General features: G+C 37.4%; 1 protein-coding gene across 9 annotated transcripts in view; it reads right to left on the minus strand.

The window, feature by feature from the left end:
* Positions 1–19,457, minus strand: part of CLOCK (clock circadian regulator) — a 125,044-nt gene that overhangs the window by 17,453 nt on the left and 88,134 nt on the right. For 8 of the 9 annotated variants that reach the window (XM_071221280.1, XM_071221279.1, XM_053923297.1 and 5 more), the window contains 6 exons: positions 15,499–15,646; positions 14,891–14,966; positions 10,668–10,809; positions 7,069–7,169; positions 6,471–6,560; positions 3,164–3,316 (listed from right to left, as the gene is read on the minus strand). In XM_071221280.1, coding sequence (XP_071077381.1) covers positions 3,164–3,316; positions 6,471–6,560; positions 7,069–7,169; positions 10,668–10,809; positions 14,891–14,966; positions 15,499–15,646 — 710 coding nt within the window. The remainder of the gene's footprint in view (positions 1–3,163; positions 3,317–6,470; positions 6,561–7,068; positions 7,170–10,667; positions 10,810–14,890; positions 14,967–15,498; positions 15,647–19,457) is intronic. The other variant, XM_053923298.2, reaches the window with a different exon arrangement.

Raw genomic sequence — 19,457 nt, forward strand, 5'->3', positions numbered from 1 at the left:
GACACCATACAGTTATTACAATGTAAATGGCTGTATTCCCTATGCTAAACTTTACATCCCTATGACTATTTTATAACTACCAATTTGTACTTCTTAATACCTTCACCTTTTTCATCCATCCTCTCAATGCCCCTCCCATCTGGAAACCATCAAAATGTTTTCTGTATCTATGAGTTTGTTTCTGTTTTGTTTGTTTAGATTCCACATATAAGTAAAATCCTATGGCATTTGTTTTTCTCTAACTTATTCCACTGAGCACAACACTCTAAGTTCATCCACATTTTTGCAGATAACAAGTTCTCATTCTTTTTTTATGACTGAGTCACACTCCATTACATATATGCACTATTCTCTAGCCATTTACCTGTGGACAAACACCTAGGTAGCTTCCGTATCTTGGTTATTGTAAACAATGCTGCAGTGAACAATATGATGCATCTCTTTTCAAATTAGTGTTTTGGGTTTCCTCAGATAAATACCCAGAAATGGAATCTATGGTTCTTCTTTGCCTCTTGTGATAGCCTTTGTTTAAGAGTCTGCCTTGTCTGGTATAAGAATTGCTACCCCAGCTTTTTCCCCCCACTTCCATTTGCATGAAATATCTTTTTCCATCCCTTTACTTTCAGTCTGTGTGTGTCTTTTGATCTGAAGTGGGTCTCTTGTAGACAGCATATGTAAGCATCTTGTTTTCTTATCCCCTCAGACATCCTATGCCATTTACATTTAAAGTAGTTGTTGATAGATATGTAGTTGTCATTTTATTATTCATATTTTAAATCTTTAGTTCCTTCCTCTTAAAGAAGTCCCTTTAATATTTCTTGTAATACTGGTTTTATGTTTTACATAGACTCCTAAATTTAGCTCTCTCTCATCTGGGAAGCTTTTTATCTGTCCTTAGATTCCAAAGGACAGCTTTGCTGGGAAGAGTGAGCCCGGCTGCAGGTCCTTGCCTTTCATCACTTTGCATACGTTGTGCCAGTCCCACTGACCTGCAAAGATTCTGTTGAGAAATCATTTGACAGTCTTATGGGAGCTCCTTTGAAGATAAGTTCTTTCCTTTTGAGGCTTTTAAGATTCTGTTTTTGTCTTTAATCTTTGGCATTTTAATTATGATGTCTTGGTGCAGGCCTCGTTGAGTTTATTTGCTTCAGACTCTATGCACTTCCTGGGCTTGTATGTCTACTTCCTTTACCAGGTTAGGAAAGTTTTCTGTCATTATTTTTCATACATTGGTTTTTAATTCCTTGTTCCCTCTCTTTTCTTTCTGTTATGCCTATTTATGGATGTTGGTACGCTTGGTATTGTCCCAGAGGCCCCTTAAACTATCCTCATTTTCTTGATTTTTCTTTTTGCTGTTCTGATTGAATGTTTTCTGCTACCTACCTTCCAAATCACTGATTCGATTCTCTGATTCATGTAATCTACTGTTGATTCCCTCCAATGTTCACTTCAGTCATTGCATTCTTCATTCCTGATTGGTCCTTATTTTTTTATCTTCATTTCTGTATTTCCAGTCTGTTGAAGTTCTCTCTGAGATCATCAAGCATTCTTATAAGCAGTTATTAACTCTCTGCAGCTACTAGATTGCTTATCTCCATTTTGTTTAGTTCTTTTTCTGGAGTTTTGTTCTAGTCTTTCATTTGGGACATGTTTCTTGGTCTCCTCCTTCTGGCTGCCTCCCTGTGTTTGTTTCTATGTGTCAGGTAGATACCCCAGTTTTGAGAGAGTGGCCTTATGGAGGAGGTGTCCTGTGGGGCCCAGTGGCACAGCCTCCCTGGTCACCTGAAGCAGGTGTTCCAGGTGTGTCCCATGTGTGGGTTTTGTGTGTCCTTCTGGTGCAGCCAAGTCTTATTTTCTGTTGGCATGTCAATGGGAGGGATGGGCTCTCAGGCTGATTATGAGGACTGGCCATGACTACAGTGGAGAAGCTGTTGTGCAGGGGATAAAGCAAGATACGCTTTAGCAGAGCTCTGGTACCTGCCAACCCTGCCTTTGAGTGTCATTTGTAAAGGTGGCTGGGTGGTGGTCTGGTGTGGTCTGAAGTTAGCCACCAGGTGTGTTGGTTCTGGGGCCTCTTGGGAGATGCAGGCCAGGGTTAGCCACTGCCTATGCCCTGCCCAGGGTCACTTGGTATGAGCTACAAAGTAATCTTCAGATGGCTGCCACTCGTGCTGGACTTGGAGGTGCCTGGGAGAGGCTAAGCTGAAAACTGAAGCCAGATGCCACCTGGGGCTGCTTAGCAAGAGGAATGGGGCATGCCAAGGCCAGATGTTATGTGTTTGGGGTTTGTGAACCAAGATTTTAGGAAAAGTTCGCAGTACATATCAAGACAGGCTGTTTATATAAAAATCCACTGGAAGCAGCTTGGGTGGGACGGGGTCTCAGAATTACCAGTGTTGCAAGGGGGGAACAGTGATAGGTTGACAGAGGCTCAAGATATGACACTTGCCTGTGCTTGCAGATGGAGAGCTCAGCAAAAGAATAATGGCTTCTGCCAGTACTTCTGCCTGGGAAAAAGCTGCCCTTCCAGCCCTCGCCCTGAAGCCAGATATTTCAGTTCCTCCCTGTATGTCTCTAGAACTTTTCAAGCTGCTGCCCTAGTGCTGAAGCTCAGAGGAAGTGAGACCAGTAAGTCTGTGTGCAGGCCCCATAAGAGAAAGGCCTGGGACTTGAGGAGCCCTCCGTTGAACTCAGCCACAATCTCTACTGGTTTTCACAGCCTGAAGTTATGGGGACTTCTATTCCTGACCGTGAAACCCTGGGTGTAGGGCCTGTAATGGGGCTCAGAGCCCTTGCTCCTCAGGGAGGACCTCTGCAGCTGAGATACCCCTGCATAATCTCAACTGTCACATGTGGGTATGGGACCAGCCCCTTTCACATCTCTGCCCCTCCTGCCAGTCTCAGTGTGGCTTCTACTGTATCTCCTTAGTTACGGGACTTCTGTTCAGCTGGATTTCAGGTGGTTTTCAACACTGGTTGTTTTATAGTTGAGCTGTAATTCTGATGTGGTCATGGGAGGATGCGAATACAGCATTTACCTATTCCTCCATCTTGACCAGGAGCCTGTCTTACGTGTCACCTTTAATTAAGAACAGCCAATTTCCCTAAGAAATTAAAATGTAAATGGCATGCTTTGTTTAAATCAAATATAGTAATATCTTACCTGCAGCCCTTGACCATGGACCATCTGAAGTTGTTCTTGAATTTTTCTTAGTTCTTCTTGTTGCCGATGAATATTTGCCTCTATCATTCGTGTCCGTTGCTCCAATTGGTCTTTTAGATGCTGCATCGCTCCTAATTGTGCTGAAAACTGAAACTGAAGTACCATGTATGGAAAAAGTATAAGATATTTTAGGATCACCTATTCCTCTTAATTGTGCAATGTGAAAAGCAAGTAGTACATCATGAGCTAAGAATGTGATGCCAGTTATCAATGTACTGCCTCTGCTAATTCACCCATCTTTGCTCATCTTTGTCATACTAGAGCTGGACTCTACAAATATTTCTCCTTTGCCAGCAGGCACAAATTAGTCATGCCAGTTGACTCTGCTGGAGGGATACTACAAAAAGAGGTGCTTATCTTTCTGGTTCTGGCGCTTTTCCTTCTTGCTCCTCTGCAGGTGAGTAGCTTCCTAGTGAGTCTCATCAGCACCCCAGCAGGTGGTTCTCCAGCAAGTCTCACTAGGATCCAAGTGGTCAGCTCCCCAGCAAATTTTACTGGCACCCCAGCAGGGGGTTTCCTGCTCTCCAGTCCTAGTCTGTGGCATCTCAGTGAACTTCTCTACCATCCAGTGGCTATAGCCACATCTCCCCTAGTGGGATCTGAATCTCAGCCTGGCCTGGAAGAGAAAAGTTTAAGTGGTTTGGGGGAGTCTTCCAAGTTGTTCCTTCCTTGGGTCCTTCCCCTTTCACTATAGTTAGAGCTACTTTCTATATCTGTTATCCCTATAGTCTCTAGAATTTGGTAATTAATCTCTGTTACCACTTGACAATTGTTTTTATTATCCATCTTCAAATTTCTGACTTATGATTGCATCTTAACTGATTAAAAAGTACACAGAGGCGTTGAAAGATATGAGCTCATATAGTGGCTCTACTACTTGCTAGAACATGTTACTTAACTTCATTTCTACTCTTTAACAATTAAAAAAGCAGCCTGCACCTAGAGTTACTCATATCAAATTCTGATATCCTCAGAATGTCCTCTTTGTGTACATCATTAGAAACTTACAAAAATCTGACAGATAATCATCCATAATATTTTTCTCGTATTTTCAACTAAAACTGTTCTCAGGTAAGTACAAAACATAACCTTTTAAAGACATAAGCAATTATAAATGAATAAATACATATGTGAATAAAAAAAAGTTATTTTATTAACAGAACTGTCAATGTTACTTTTCTATGTTTCACCTGAGTCATAAGCAGCTTCTATTTACTACTGCTTGAAATGTAGCCACATTTGGGGATTCACCACTTAAGTCTACACTGATTTTCATTATACTCATTTAATTTTTTTCCATGAATATTCAGCACAGGATATAGTATAAGAGCAGGAAGAATTTCACTTTATTGGAAATCTTAGTCTTAAAATAGTCTTCTAGAGGGACTGCATCTAGAAGTGAGAAATGCTCCCCAAAACTTTCACTCTACTTCAGAAGATTGTATTGAGGATACTGAATATTACTTTTTAAAGTATTCAATTCTGACTTTTGAAATTGATAGTAACCAAATGTATCTTGTATTAGATTACATTAGGTATGAGATATTACAAATTTGGTACCTCAACTCACTCATTCCTTTATTTTTAAATATTATTTGAAATGTTATATGTCATACAAATATTTTATCATAAGTGAAGTTATTTATACTTTGATAATTACATTGCCACCACAAAAGAAAAAGCTTCTATTAAGTACAAACGATAGAAACAAACAGCAGGAAGAATAAATAAAACCACAGAACTAAGAGGCAATGTGTTTGTCTTTATCACTGAACAAAAAAATGAGATTTGAATATATAACATTTTTGACATAATATTCTTTATTTTACAGAAAGATCCTTTAAAAATACTAAATGCTTATTTAGCATCTTGAGATTAATAAACTAAACATCGAAAGCATGTCTAAGTTTTTAGATAAAGATTCTGTTAACCTTCAGAATAAAAAGCATTTAAAGACTCAATGCTGATAAAAACTGCTACAACTGCACATACTATTTAATAATAGTGCTATTATAAACACCTTAAATGAGCATATATTGCTAAAAGTCAAAATTATGATGTTTAGGAAATTTATTGCATTGTCAATATATTTGTACAAGTGTCATATGTATAATTTAAATAATTATATAAGTCAAAGGTATTTTTAGAAAAATATTGTTTTCACCAATTATTAATTATCATTATTTACAATTTAGAAACTTTTAAGTCGAGGTATATTTAACGCCAAACAAAACAGTAAGAAAATTTTGGATTATTTTTACTACTATTCAGTAGTATTTTTAAAAGACTTTATTTATTTATTTTTAGAGAGAGGCGAAGAAAGGAAAAAAGAGAGGGAGAAAAACATAACTAACTGCCTCTCGCACGCCCCAGCGGGGCTCTGGCCCGCACCCAGGCACGTGCCCTGACAGGCAGTCGAACTGCTGAACTTCTGCTTTGCAGAACAATGTCCAACCCACTGAGCCACACCAGTCAGGGCATCAGTAGTATTTTTAATGTATTTGAGACACCAAATGAGTACAGAGTCATAAATTACAAGTTGGGAATTTATAATCAAAGGTAATTTCTTATCAGTTTTGTAATACTTCTCCTTGTCTTGCTAATTTCTATATTTAGGCATCCTGTAGGACTGAAGCAAAAATTCTTCCAGAAAAGTTTTCCTTTACTTCCTCAGACTGAATTAAGTGTCCATCTAATGTGCACACCTACTAGCATCTATACCTTAAGCTTAAACTATGTAGTTAGTTCTCTGTCACTGTAATAAAGTCTTTTAGTGTAGATACTAAAATACTAGTGTATTTTGTACTGTCAGCACCTGCAATATTTGATACACGCAAGAAACTCAATAAATGTTCTATCTATCAACAAATGAATAAATACATGAGTAAAATTACTTGATCTTCCAATATACACAGAAAGAATAAAATGAACAGTTATACTTCAATCTCTAATATCTTTCTGCTGGTAGAGTTCCTCAATAGAGGTGTCAGAGCATGGTAAGCAGGGCAATTCTCTGTGGTACAAAACTGTCATGCATCCTGAAAGATAATTAGCATACTTGGCACTTCCCTGCTAAACTAAGGGCAAGTGGCACCCACAAAATAATGACAATCAAAAATATCCCCAGATATTCTAAATGCCCACAGGTGAGATTTACTGTATCTGTAAGAGTATTCTTTTTAAAAATTAGCTTAAAAACAATTTATCATTTTAAAATACTCAACTTAAAACAAACAAACAAAAATACCTGGGACATGCCTTGTGGAACTGGTAAATTTGTGGCTTGAGACATCACTGGCTGTGTTAATGATTGACCAATAGACTGGGAATTTATTGACTAGAAGCAAAATAAAAAACAACACTGGAGTGATGATCATTCCCATACATGAGTATTTCCACCAGAAATATCATCACGGTACCTTTATAGCAATTATAATTTGCCTCACACTTTTTAAGCTCAGTACAGGAATGTCTCCCCATCTACAATGTTCCCTATTTATGTTTTTATCTTCCAAGGCATCTGCCGTATTACCTTGCATGGGTGCTCAATAAAAGCTGACTGGACTGAACATCACTGACATTTAAACTCAGACACAGAACAGATCTAATTATCAGCTTCTCATAACTTAAAAATAAAATCTAACATTTTACTTGAAAAATAATTATAGGGTTGACATGTTTGACAACTACTTTACAAAAAAAGAAAGAGCTTGAATGTCATACACCAACAACTATTTTAATTTTATAAAAAGGGATAATGAATCAATAAATTTCTAAAGATTTAGATGATCTTTTCCCTTTAATAAATCTCCTTTATTCAGAAGAACACTAACTAAAGAGCTTACCTGACTACTAAATGATGACCTCCTTTGTGCCATCTTGTCATGAGCTGGTAAATGCTGTCTGGGAGGAGTGCTGGTATCCGTTGGGATCTTCGTTGGTGTTGCTGAAAGTAGTCAACAAAAACAGGACACTATTAATATTTTACAAAATGTAGTTTTCAAAAATGAATCTTAAAATGCATTTCAGTGAATATAAATAAGGTTTGAGTCTTTTTCTAAATTGAATCAATAAAAGTGACGTCTAAAACAGTCAGACAATTTATTTTAATTACAGCTTTTTTAAGGACAAAGAACAGTTGGAAATAGAAAAACTTTTATCATCAAATATATTAATGATTACGACTTCTACAACTCAACAGAAAAAAATATTAGTAATTCAACTGAAACATGACCTAAAAATTTGAATAGACATTTCTTTTGAAGACATACAAAGAACCAACTGATATATGAATAAATGCTCGTCACCACCAATCATCAGGGAAATGCAAATCAAAACATTAAGATATCACCTTGGAGAACCAAGATGGCGGCGTAGGTAGACACATTGCGCCTCCTCGCACAACCAGAACTGACAGAGAATCGAACAGCAAGGGGGACCGACACCAAGGAAATAGAAAATAAACATTCATCCAGACTGGTAGGAGGGGCGGAGACGGGCACCGGGGTGGAGAGGACTCGCGTGGCTGTGGCGGGACTGAGACTGGCGGAGTGTGGGACAAATGGCGCAGGCAGTCCGAGCACTAGCAGACCCTGCGGCCCCACATTTGCACAGATAAACCCAGAGGGCCAGACTCAGAGTGGCGGAGAATGGGGCAGGCAGAGCAGCGGGTAGCACCCTGTGGCACCACATTCGCCCACAGATAAACTGGACGAACGGCGGGGAGCGAAACAGACCACGCAACCCAGGGCTCCAGCTCGGGGGAAATAAAGCCTCCAGCCTCTGATTGAAAGCGCCCGTGGGGGTTGGGGCGGCAGCAGGAGAGACTCCCAGCCTCACGGGAGAGGTCGTTGGAGAGACCCACAGGGGCCTAAAGTGTGCACAGGCCCACTTACTCGGGAACCAGCACCAGAGTGGCCCAGTTTGATTGTGGGTAGCGGAGTGAAAGATTGAAATCTGGAGGAGAGTGAGGCGGGCGCCATTGCTCCCACTCGGCCCCTCCCCCATGTACAGCATCACAGCACAGCGACCAGCATTACCCCGCCCCGGTGAACACCTAAGGCTCCGCCCCTTAAAGTAATAGACGCACCAAGACAAACAAACAAACAAACAAAAAAATGGCCCAAATGACAGAACACTTCAAAGCTCCAGAAAAAATACAACTAAGCGAGGAAGAGATAGCCAACCTATCGGATGCACAGTTCAAAGCACTGGTTATCAACATGCTCACAGACTTGGTTGAATCTGTTCAAAAAACAGATGAAAAAATGAAGCCTATGCTAAGAGAAACAAAGGAAAATGTACAGGGAACCAATAGTGATGAGAAGGAAACTGGGACTCAAATCAACGGTGTGGACCAGAAGGAAGAAAGAAACATCCAACCAGAAAAGAATGAAGAAACAAGAACTCAGAAAAAAGACGAGAGGCTTAGGAACCTCCAGGACATCTCGAAACGTTCCAACATCCAAATTATAGGGGTGCCAGAAGGAGAAGAGGAAGAACAAAAAATTGAAAACTTATTTGAACAAATAATGAAAGAGAACTTCCCTAATCTGGCAAAGGAAATAGACTTCCGGGAAGTCCAGGAAGCTCAGAGAGTCCCAAAGAAGCTGGACCCAAGGAGGAACACACCAAGGCACATCATAATTACATTACCCAAGATTAAACGCAAGGACCTACATCCAAGATTACTGTATCCAGCAAAGCTATCATTTAGAATGGAAGGGAAGATAAAGTGCTTCTCAGATAAGGTCAAGTTAAAGAAGCTCATCATCACCAAGCCCTTATTATATGAAATGTTAAAGGGAGTTACCTAAGAAAAAGAAGATCAAAAATAGGAACAGTAAAAATGACAGCAAACTCACAGTTATTAATGACCACACATAAAACAAAAACGAGAGCAAACTAGGCAAACAACTAGAACAGGGTTGTCAATAAGGGAGTGGGAGGGGGAGAGGGGGGTAAAGGTACAGAGAATAAGTAGCATAGATGATAGGTGGAAAATAGACAGGGGGAGGGTAAAAATAGTGTAGGAAATGTAGAAGCCAAAGAACTTATAAGTATGACCCATGGACATGAACTATGGGGGGGGGAATGTGGGAGGGAGGGGGTGGGCAGGATGGAGTGGAGTGGGGGGGGAGAATGGGACAACTATAATAGAATAATCAATAAAAAAAAAAAAAAAAAAAGCTACCACCTCATACCTGCCAGGATGGCTATTATCAAAAAAACAAAAAACAAGTGTTTGCAAGAATGTGAAGGAACTGGAACTCTTGTACACTGTTAGTAGGGATACAAAACAGTGCCGCCACCACTGTGGAAAACAGCATATAGGTTTTACAAAAAATTAAAAACAGAACTACCATATAGGATCCAGTAATTCCACTTCAGAGTATTTACACAAAAGAACTGAAATTAGGGTCTTGAAGAGATATGAACACTCCTATGTTCGCTGAAGCACTATTCACAACAGCCAAGATGTTGTAACAAGCTAAAGGTCCATTGACAGACGAATGGATAAACAAAATGTGGTATATGCAGTGGTGGGCAAAAGTAAGTTTGCACTTGTTTGTATGGAAAATAATACCATAATTAATAAATAATAATACAAAAATCCCCTGTATATATAAAGGAATACTAGTCTTCTTAATCTTTAAAAAGAAGGAAATTCTACAACACGTCACAACTGGATGAACCTTGAGGACATCAGGCTAAGTGAATTAAGCCAGTGACAGAAACACAAGAGTACCTGACTTCATGATCTGAGGGGTGTAAAATAGTCAAATTTGTTGAATCAAACAGAATGATGACTGCCAATGGCTGGGCAGAGGGGGAAGTGGAGAGTTACTGACCAAAGGACAGAAGTTACAGTGAAGCACAACAAATAAGCTCTAGAGCTCTGCGGTACAACATGATACCTACAGTCAACAGTAATGTGCACTTAAATTGGGAGAGCAGACCTCATTTTACGTGTTCTTTCCACAATAAAATAAAACATTTGTTAAAGAAGAAAACAGCAATACATACAATTTTAATACCCTGAGAAATAAAAGTTACTCTTAAAAAAAAAAGTTACTAATTTAATGAGAATTATGCAAGTCTTTATAAAGATAACACTCTTTAAAAAAATTTTCAAAACCAAACTGAAAGAACACCTACTGGCTCTACCAGTAAAATAAATAAAAGAAATAAGTAGTTTTGTTTTCTTTTTGACAGATGATTAAAAACAACAATATCAACATTATTACCTATATATTTTATAGGCTACATCATAAACTTAATTCTTTGCTAAATGTGAGCAATGTGCCTCTTACTGAAAAGTTAAATATATCTCAAAAATGCAAAACTTATTTTAAAGTAGCATTTGATTAAAAATGCTGATACCAGTAGCACAATCGAGAAACACTCCCTTTAAAGGAGTCTGCTGTCAAGCTAGGGTACTCACAAGAAGGGTCTGAGATTGCGGTGTGAGATGATTTTCTTGAACTCCGGGAGGAAGCAGAAGGGGTTGGGCTGTGATCAAACCTTTCCAATGCTTCCTTGAGACTGACTGTGTTTATACGATTATCAGACCCAGAATCTTGGCTCTAAGGAGAAAAGAGTAAAATAAACATTTTGCTATGATCCAATTCAGAGATCCCAAATTATCAATATTGCTTACGAACCCCTCTTAACCAAAATCAGTTTTTACCCATAGCAAGGCAATGATATCTGTGTACATATTAGGTAAAGAAATGAAAATTTATTTTTATAGACAGAAGGTTTTGGCTTCATTCTTGATTTAAAGAAACAACACATGCAAAAGAATAAAGGTGGACACTTACCATATACTATATGGTAAGAGGTTTTGACCAAAAACTAGGTCAAAATGGATCAGACCTAAACATAAGAGCTAAAAACTATAAAACTTTTAGAAGGAGAAAAGCTTTCTGACACTGAATTGGTCAATGATATCTTGGACATGACATTAAATGCACAAGCAACAAAAGAGCATCAGAGGGCAGTGTATCAGAGTGGAAAGGCCAACCATGGAGACAAAACATTTGCAAATCATACGTCCAGTAAGAAATTAGTACCAAGAACATAAAAAGGACTCCTACAATTCAACAGCAAACCCCCCTGAACAATCCAGTAAAAAAACCAGTAATGGTCTTGTAGACATTTCTCCAAAGAAAGTATACAAATGGCCAATACGCACATGAATAGATAGATGCTCATTAGGGAAATACAAATCAAAACCACAGTGCCATTCTACTTCATATCCATCCAAATCACTATTATAAGAAAAAGCCACAGAAAACAACTAGTGCTGGTGAGAATATGAAGAGATTGGAACTCTTGTGCACTGCTGATGGAAATGTAAACTAATGCAGCTACTATGGAAAACAGTACGATGGTTGCTTAAAAATTAAACAGAATTAGCACATAACCCAACAATTCCAAATCTGGGTACTACTCAAAAAATTGAAAGCAGGGGCTCAAATATGTACACCCATATTCATAGCAGCATTGTTCAAAACCGCCAAAGGATACAGGCAACCCCAGTGTCCAATGATGGATGAGTGGGTAACAAAAATTTGGAGTATACACACAATGAAATATTATTCAGAAAATTCTGTCACATGCTACAAGATAGATAAACCTTGAGAACATTATGCCACGTCAAATAAGTGAGTCATAAGAGGGCAATTACTATACGACTGCACTTGTATGCAGTACTTACAGGAGTTAAATTAATAGAGTCAGATAGTAGACGGTGGCAGTCAGGGACTTGAGGGAAGAAGGAATGGAGAGTATGGTTTAATGGGTAGGGACATGGAGTTTCAGTTGGAAAGATAAAAAGGTTTTGGTAATGCATGGTGGTGATGGCTGCACACCAGCGTGAATGTACTTAATGGCACTTGAACTGTACACTTAAAATTGGTTAAAATGGTAAATTTCGTTAAGCATATTTTATCACATTAAAACAACAAAGAAAGTGTAAAAAAAGAAAACAACACAATAAAGAGGTCACTTTAATTTATAGACTAAGCATCTTTGGCTGCTCAAAATCTTCCTCTTCATCCTAACTCTGATCTTTCTACAAAATTTCAAAATCCATATGGATGATTCACCCAATAGCCTGTCCTGCCTGGCCTCTCTGCTTTTTAGTAACTCCTCATCTCCAAACTTTTCCTCTACTCCACCTCAGTCATTCAATCCCTACACCTTCTAGGACAATTTAGCTTTCCAGTTTTATTCCTACCTTACTGGCTATTTCCCCGTATCTCCTCTGTGATTGGTTCATCCTTGTCTCCCGCACCTCTTACTGCTGGAGTGACCCAACACTAATGCTTAGTACTTGGTTGTCATCTCTCTCTATATCCTTCCCTGGTTGATCAAATTTAGACTCATGACTTTAAATCCACCCACACATTGAAGTTTCTCAAAAATATATCTTAAATGGACCTCTTCCCTAAACTCCCAATGAACGTGGTGATACCAGTAAACATGGTGAGAGACAGCTGGAATATAGTTCGGAAGTAGGGCTAGTTGAATTTGCGAGGCTTGAACACTGGCATGAGGGAAAAAGAAGAGGCATGGGGTAACAATCTGTATTACTTCAGTTTCTATAATGGTCCTCATTTCAGAAACCCTAGATTTAAGCACTTTTCTCAGAAAACTTCTTTTATTAAAATACACTGGATCTTCTTCCTCTGTGTATACAAAGTTTTTTTTAAAATATATTTTATTGATCATGCTGTTACAGTTGTCCCGTATTTTTCTCCCCATCCACCCTGTACCCCACCTCACACCATCATTCCCCTCTTTAGTTCATGTCCATGGGTCATACATATAAGTTCTTTGGCTTCTCCATTTCCCATACTATTCTTAACCTCCCTGTCTATTTTGTACCTACATTTATGCTTCTTATTCCTTATACTTTCCCCCCCTTCTCTCTCTCCCCCTCCCAGCTGATAACCCTCCATGTGATCTCTATTTCTGTGAACCCGTTCTTGTTCTGGTGGTTTGAGTAGTTCATTTTTGTTTTTTCAGGTTCGGCTGTTGACAGTTGTGTGTACTTTGCCATTTTACTGTTCGTATTTTTGATCATCTTCTTGTCTTAGATAAGTCCCTTTAACATTTCATGTAATAAGGGCTTGGTGGTGAGTGAAACATTCTTTCACGTTAGATCCATGAGCCATGTTCAGTACTTCCTGGCACACCCAAGGTAGTTAATGAAGTTTACTGAATGTGAAGGATAATCCCCCATATTATCCCCTGGCAGGCTGCCTATTTAACACACTTTTTATATAAATTCTTGACTTTTTCATTCCACTTATTTTCTTCAGGTCAAAAATACCTGTGCTGGAGAACCTCTGACATGCCTTATGATGATGCCTACACCTCCTGGTAGTCACACCCTTATAACTCCTCCCCATGACTGTAGGCTGACCTGGTGATTTCCTTCTTGTGTACAGAAGAGACATGATATCACCTCTATGATTAGGTTATAAAACACTCTGACTTTCATTTTGCTGAATTTTCTCTCTCTGGATCTTCTTGCATACTTGCTCTGATGGAAAGGGCCACCAGGAAAGGAAGTGAGGGTGAATAGTAGCTACCAGTCAGCAAGGAATCAAGGCCCTTAGTCCAAATGTATGTGAGGAATCAGATCCTTCCATCAACCAAGGTGAGCCTGGAAACCAAGCTCACCAAGGTGAGATTCTAACCCAGCTGATCCTTGAGATAACTGGGGCCCCCACTGACACCTTGATTACAGCCTTGTAAGAGAACCTGAGCTGACTGACACCTTGACTGCAGCCTCATAACCAATTCAGAACCAGAGGTCCCAACTAAACTGCCTGGATTCTTAACCACAGAAACTATGAGTTAATAACTGTGTTATTTTATATCATTAAGTTTTGTTATATAGCCACAGGTAGCTAATATACTACACTTCTACATGATATAATGATAAAAGAAACCAGAGTTCAAATTCTGACTATAACTTCCCAGCCATGTGTTCTTAGGGGAGGCAACCCATCTCTAAAAGCCTCAGTTTCAATATTTTCCAAGTGGGGATATACTGCCTACCAGAAAAGGATGTCTGAGGTGTCAAAGTTGTTTTATAATTCATATAAAGAAACTATCCGTAGCCTACAATACTGTGGGCAATAAATAAGTGTTAGTTTAAATCTGAGACCACACATGCCTCTCATCTGATTACCACTAAAAAGCAAACCCTTCAAATCTTTTTTTTTTAATCCTCACCTAAAGACATGTTTTTACTGATTTTAGAGAGAGAAGAAAGGGGAGAAAGAGAGACAGAAACACTGATGTGAGAGAGAAACATCGATTGGTTGCCTCCCCTATGTGCCCCAACGGGGGATGTAACCCGAAAGCTGGGGATGTGCCCTACCCAGGAATCAAACCCATGACGCTTTGGAGTTCAGGATGGCTCTCAAACCAAATGAACCACCTGGTAAGCGCTGACCCTTCAAATATTTTCTAGAAGCAGAAAAAGTTTTAGTTTAAAATTTAACCCTGTTGCAAGTGAGAAAATAAAATATATGAAAAATAATTTATGTGAAAATTATTTTTCATATAAATTAAATTACCTATAACTTATTGAGTTTTTCATGGAAAAGAAATGAAATAATTTCATTTAAACTGTAAGCTACATACTTTGTCAGCAGCTGTTTCAGGAAGAGATTCTTCAATGCCAAGTTCTCGTCGTCTTTCAGCCCTAACTTCTGCGTAACTACAAATTAAAAAAAATAGAATTTTAGTGTTTGGTCATTCATTTAAAATACCGCAGATCTGCACGCATTCAGTGTTTGTCAGTGTTACTAGCTCATAACTCATTCTAGGCTATTTTCCATGTGCTTCACAAAGGTACTACATATTTACAATTAGGATACAGTGTGTAACACCTTAACTTGAATTGCATTCTTCTAAGTATCTAATGTAAATAATGTGTAACTGCACAGTTCTTAAGAGAAATTAAATAAAGAAAGAGTATGCTTGTGTACTCCAGTTCTCCTTTTACATGATTAACTGTGGTACATAAAATACAGTTACAACTTCTACTCCAACCATAAAATTTATGGCGAGAATTATATATCTATATATATTGCTATATAATGTATGTAAGTAAATTTAATAATATATTAAAGTGTGTCAAAAATGAGGAAAACTATTTTGTAGTTCATTAACAAGTTATACATACAAAATTCACTATTAATATCATCATGGATGTTGCTATAGTTCAGAAATTTTATAAAAGAATTTACCTTACTACAGTGTGAGTACAAACAATAAACTCTGGTCTTGAATTCCACTGATGATAAGTGATATAATAATGAGTTTGAAGCCAAATCCACTGTTGTCCTTTGGTCAGGAACCTGTAATAACATGATTTGCCTTTCCCATATTGCATCACTAAAAAGAGAAAAATATTTTTGATTCATATTATAAGTAATAAATCTTCTTTTTAGCAAAGATTATCATTTATATTTATACATACAATCCTTCTGGCTTTACAGTAACATATATATCAACTATAAGAAAAGGCTATTCTGTATATATAAGGTCTCAAGCAATTATTCTTCCACAGTGTCCAACTTACAGCCAAATATTGCTGAGCTTAGATACTTTTCATACACAATAAATTTCCAAATACTCAATAAAGTATTCACATATTGACTTCCTCCTGCTCAAATGTATTGAAAGTAACAGCAATAAGTAATCTCCTTCTCCTCTGACAGCTGTTAGTCTGTTCTCTGTATCTATGAGTCTGTTTCTATTTATCTTACTGGTTAGTTAATTTTGTTCATTAGATTCCACACACAGGTGAAATCATATGGTACTTGTCTTTCTCTGACTGGCTTATTTCACTTAACATAATACTCTCCAGGTCCATTCACACTGTCACAAAAGGTAAGATTTCCTACATTTTTATAGCCAAGTAGTATCCCATTGCGTAAATGTACCACAGCTTTTTTATCCATTCATCTACTGACGGACACTTGGGCTGCTTCCAAATCTTGGCTATTGTAAATAACACTGCAATGAAGATAAGGGTACATATATTCTTTCAAATCAGTGTTTTGGGTTTCTTTGACTATATTATTTGAATGTGACTCAGAATCACTGGGTCACAAGGCAGGCCCATTTTTAATGGCTGTACCAATTTGCATTCCCACCAACAGTGCACAAGGGTTCCCTTTTCTCCACATCCTTGGCAACACTTGATTACTTACCGATTTACTGCTGATAGTCATTCTGACAGGTGTGAGGTGATATCTCATTATGGTTTTAATTTGCATTTCTCTGATGATTAGTGGCATTGACAATCTTTTCATATGTCTATTGGTCACCTGTTATGTCCTCTTTGGAGAAGTGTTATTCAGGCCTTTTGACCATTTTAAAATTGAATTTTTTTTGGTGTTGAGTTTTATAAGTTCTTAATAAACTGTGAGTATTAACCCCTTATCAGACGTATTATTAGCAAACATGTTCTCCCATTTACTGGGTTGTCTTTTTCATTTTGTTGATGATTTCCTTTACTGTGCAAAAACTTTTTAGTTTGATGTAGTCCCATTTGTTTATTTTTTCTTTTGTTTCCCTTGCCTAAGGAGATCTATCAGAAAAAATTTTGCTATGAGAAATGTCTGAGATTTTACTGCCTATGTTTTCTTCTATGATTTTTATGGTTTCAAGTCTAACATTTAAGTCTTTAATCCATTTTTAGTTTATTCTTTTGTATGGTGTAAGAAGGTGATCTGTCCAATTTTCCAACACCATTAATGAACAGACTATCTTTAGCGCATTGCATGTTTTTTCCTCCTTTGTCAAATATTGAGTATAAAGGTGTGGGTTTATTTCTGGGCTCTCTATTCTGTTTCATTGATCAATGTCTGTTTTTATGCCACTACCATGCTGTTTTGATAACTATGGACTCATAGTATAGTTTGATATTAGGTAGCATGATTCCTTCAACTTTGTTCTTCTTTCTCAGGATTATTGCTGCTATTTGGGTCCTTTATGGTTCCATATAAACTTTTGAAGTATTTATTCTAGTTCTGTGAAATATGCCATTGGTATCTTGATAGAAATTGTGCTGAATAATAGATTGCTTTAGGTAACATGGATATTTTAATGATGTTAATTCTTTCTATCCATAGATATGGTATATGCTTCCAGTTATTTGTATTCTTCAGTTTCTTTTAGTGTCTTATAATTTTCTTTAACATCCTTGTTAAATTTATTCCTAGGTATTTTTTTAATGCACTTGTAAATGGAATTGCTTTCTTAGGGTCCCTTGCTGACAGTTCATTATTGCAATGCCAACAAGTGCTGATAGTGTATAAAATGCAACTAGTTTCTGGATATTTATTTTGCATCCTGTTACTTGACTGAATTCATGAATCAGTTCTAGTAGTTCTTTTAGTGGAACGTTTAGGGTTCTCTATGTACAGTATCTCGTCACTTGCAAATAATGACAGTTTTATTCCTTTTCAATTTTGATGCCTTTTATTTCTTCTTCGTCTGATTGCTGTAGCTAGGACTTCCAGTACTATGTTGAATAACAGTGGTGAAAGCAGACATCCTTGTGTTGTTCTCAATCTTAAGGAAAACACTTTTAGTTTTTGCCCACTAGTATGATGCTGGTTGTGGGTCTGTCATATATGGTCTCTATTTTGTTGAGGTATGTTCCCTCTATTCCCACTTAGCTGAGAGTTTTTTTACCATAAATAGGCACTGGGGGTTATTTAATGCTTTTACTGCATCTATTGATATGATCATGCGCTTTTTATCCTTCATTTTGTTTAGGCGGTATATCACATTTATTAATTTGTGGACACTATACCAACCTTGCATCCCCAGAATAAAACCCACTTGATTATGGCGTATGATCTTTTTAATGTATTGCTGGATCTGATTTGCTAATATTTTGTTAAGGATTTCAGAATCTATGTTCATCAGTGATATTGGCTTATGATTTTCTTTCTTTGTAGTTTCTTTATCTGGTTTTGGAATTAGGATAATGTTGGCCTCTTAAATGAGATTGGGAGTCTTCACTCTTCTTGAATTTTTTGGAATAGTTTGAGGTCAGGTATAAGTTTTTCTTTAATGTTTAGTAAAACGTACCTGTGAAGCCAACTGGTCCAGGACTTTTGTTTGTTGGGAATTTTTTAATTACTGCTTCAGTTTCATTAGTTTTAATCAGTCTATTCAGATTTTATTATTCTTCCTGATTTAGTTTTGGAAGATTGTATGCTTCTAGGAATTTATCTACTTCATCAAAGTTGTCCAATTTGTTGGCTTACAGTTGTTTGTAATATTTTCTTACAATCCTTTGTATTTCTTTGGTGTCAGCTGTTACTTCTCCTCTTTCATTTTTGTTTATTTGGGTCTTCTCTCTTTTTTTTCTCGACTCTGGTTAAAGGTTGTCGACCTTATTTATCTTTTCAAAGAACCACCTCTTAGTTTCTTTGATCTTTTGTATTTTTTTTTTTTTAGACTTTATTCCTTTACTTCTTCATTCTTTCTACACACTTTGGGCTTTGTTTGTTCTTTTTCTAGTTCCTTTAAGTGTAAAGTTAGATCATTTATTTAACATTTTCCTTATTTTTTGAGGTAGGCGTGCAATGCTATTAATTTCCCTCTTAGGACTGCTTTTGTTGTGTCCCATAAATTTTGGGTTGTGTGTTCTCATTTTCATTTGTTTTAAGGCATCTTTTGATTTCTTCCTTGATCTCCTTGTTTAGTAATATTTTATTTTAGCCTCCATGCCTTGGTGTGTTTTTCAGTTTTTTTCTTGCCATTTATGTCTAGTTTCATACCATTATGGTCAGAGAAGATGCTTGATGAGATTTCTATCTTCTTAAATTTACTGAGATTTGTTTTGTGTGCTAACATGTGGTCTATATTAGAAAATGTTCCATATGAACTTGAAAAGAATGCATATTTTGATGCTTTGGGTGAAATGCTCTGAAAATATCAATTAAATCCACCTGATCTAAGGTGTCATTTAAGGCTTCTGCTTCATTGTTGATTTACTGACTGGAAGATCTATCTGTTGACTGTAATGGGGTGTTAAAATCCCCAACTAGGACTGCATTACTGTCAATCTCTCCCTTTATGCCCACAAGATTTGCTTTGTATATTTAGGTGCTCCTATGTTGGGTATATAAATGTTTGTAAGAGTCATATCCTCTTGGTAGATTGCTCCCTTTATCATTATATA

Source organism: Desmodus rotundus, chromosome 4, assembly GCF_022682495.2.
Source record: "Desmodus rotundus isolate HL8 chromosome 4, HLdesRot8A.1, whole genome shotgun sequence".
Lineage (NCBI taxonomy): Eukaryota > Metazoa > Chordata > Mammalia > Chiroptera > Phyllostomidae > Desmodus > Desmodus rotundus.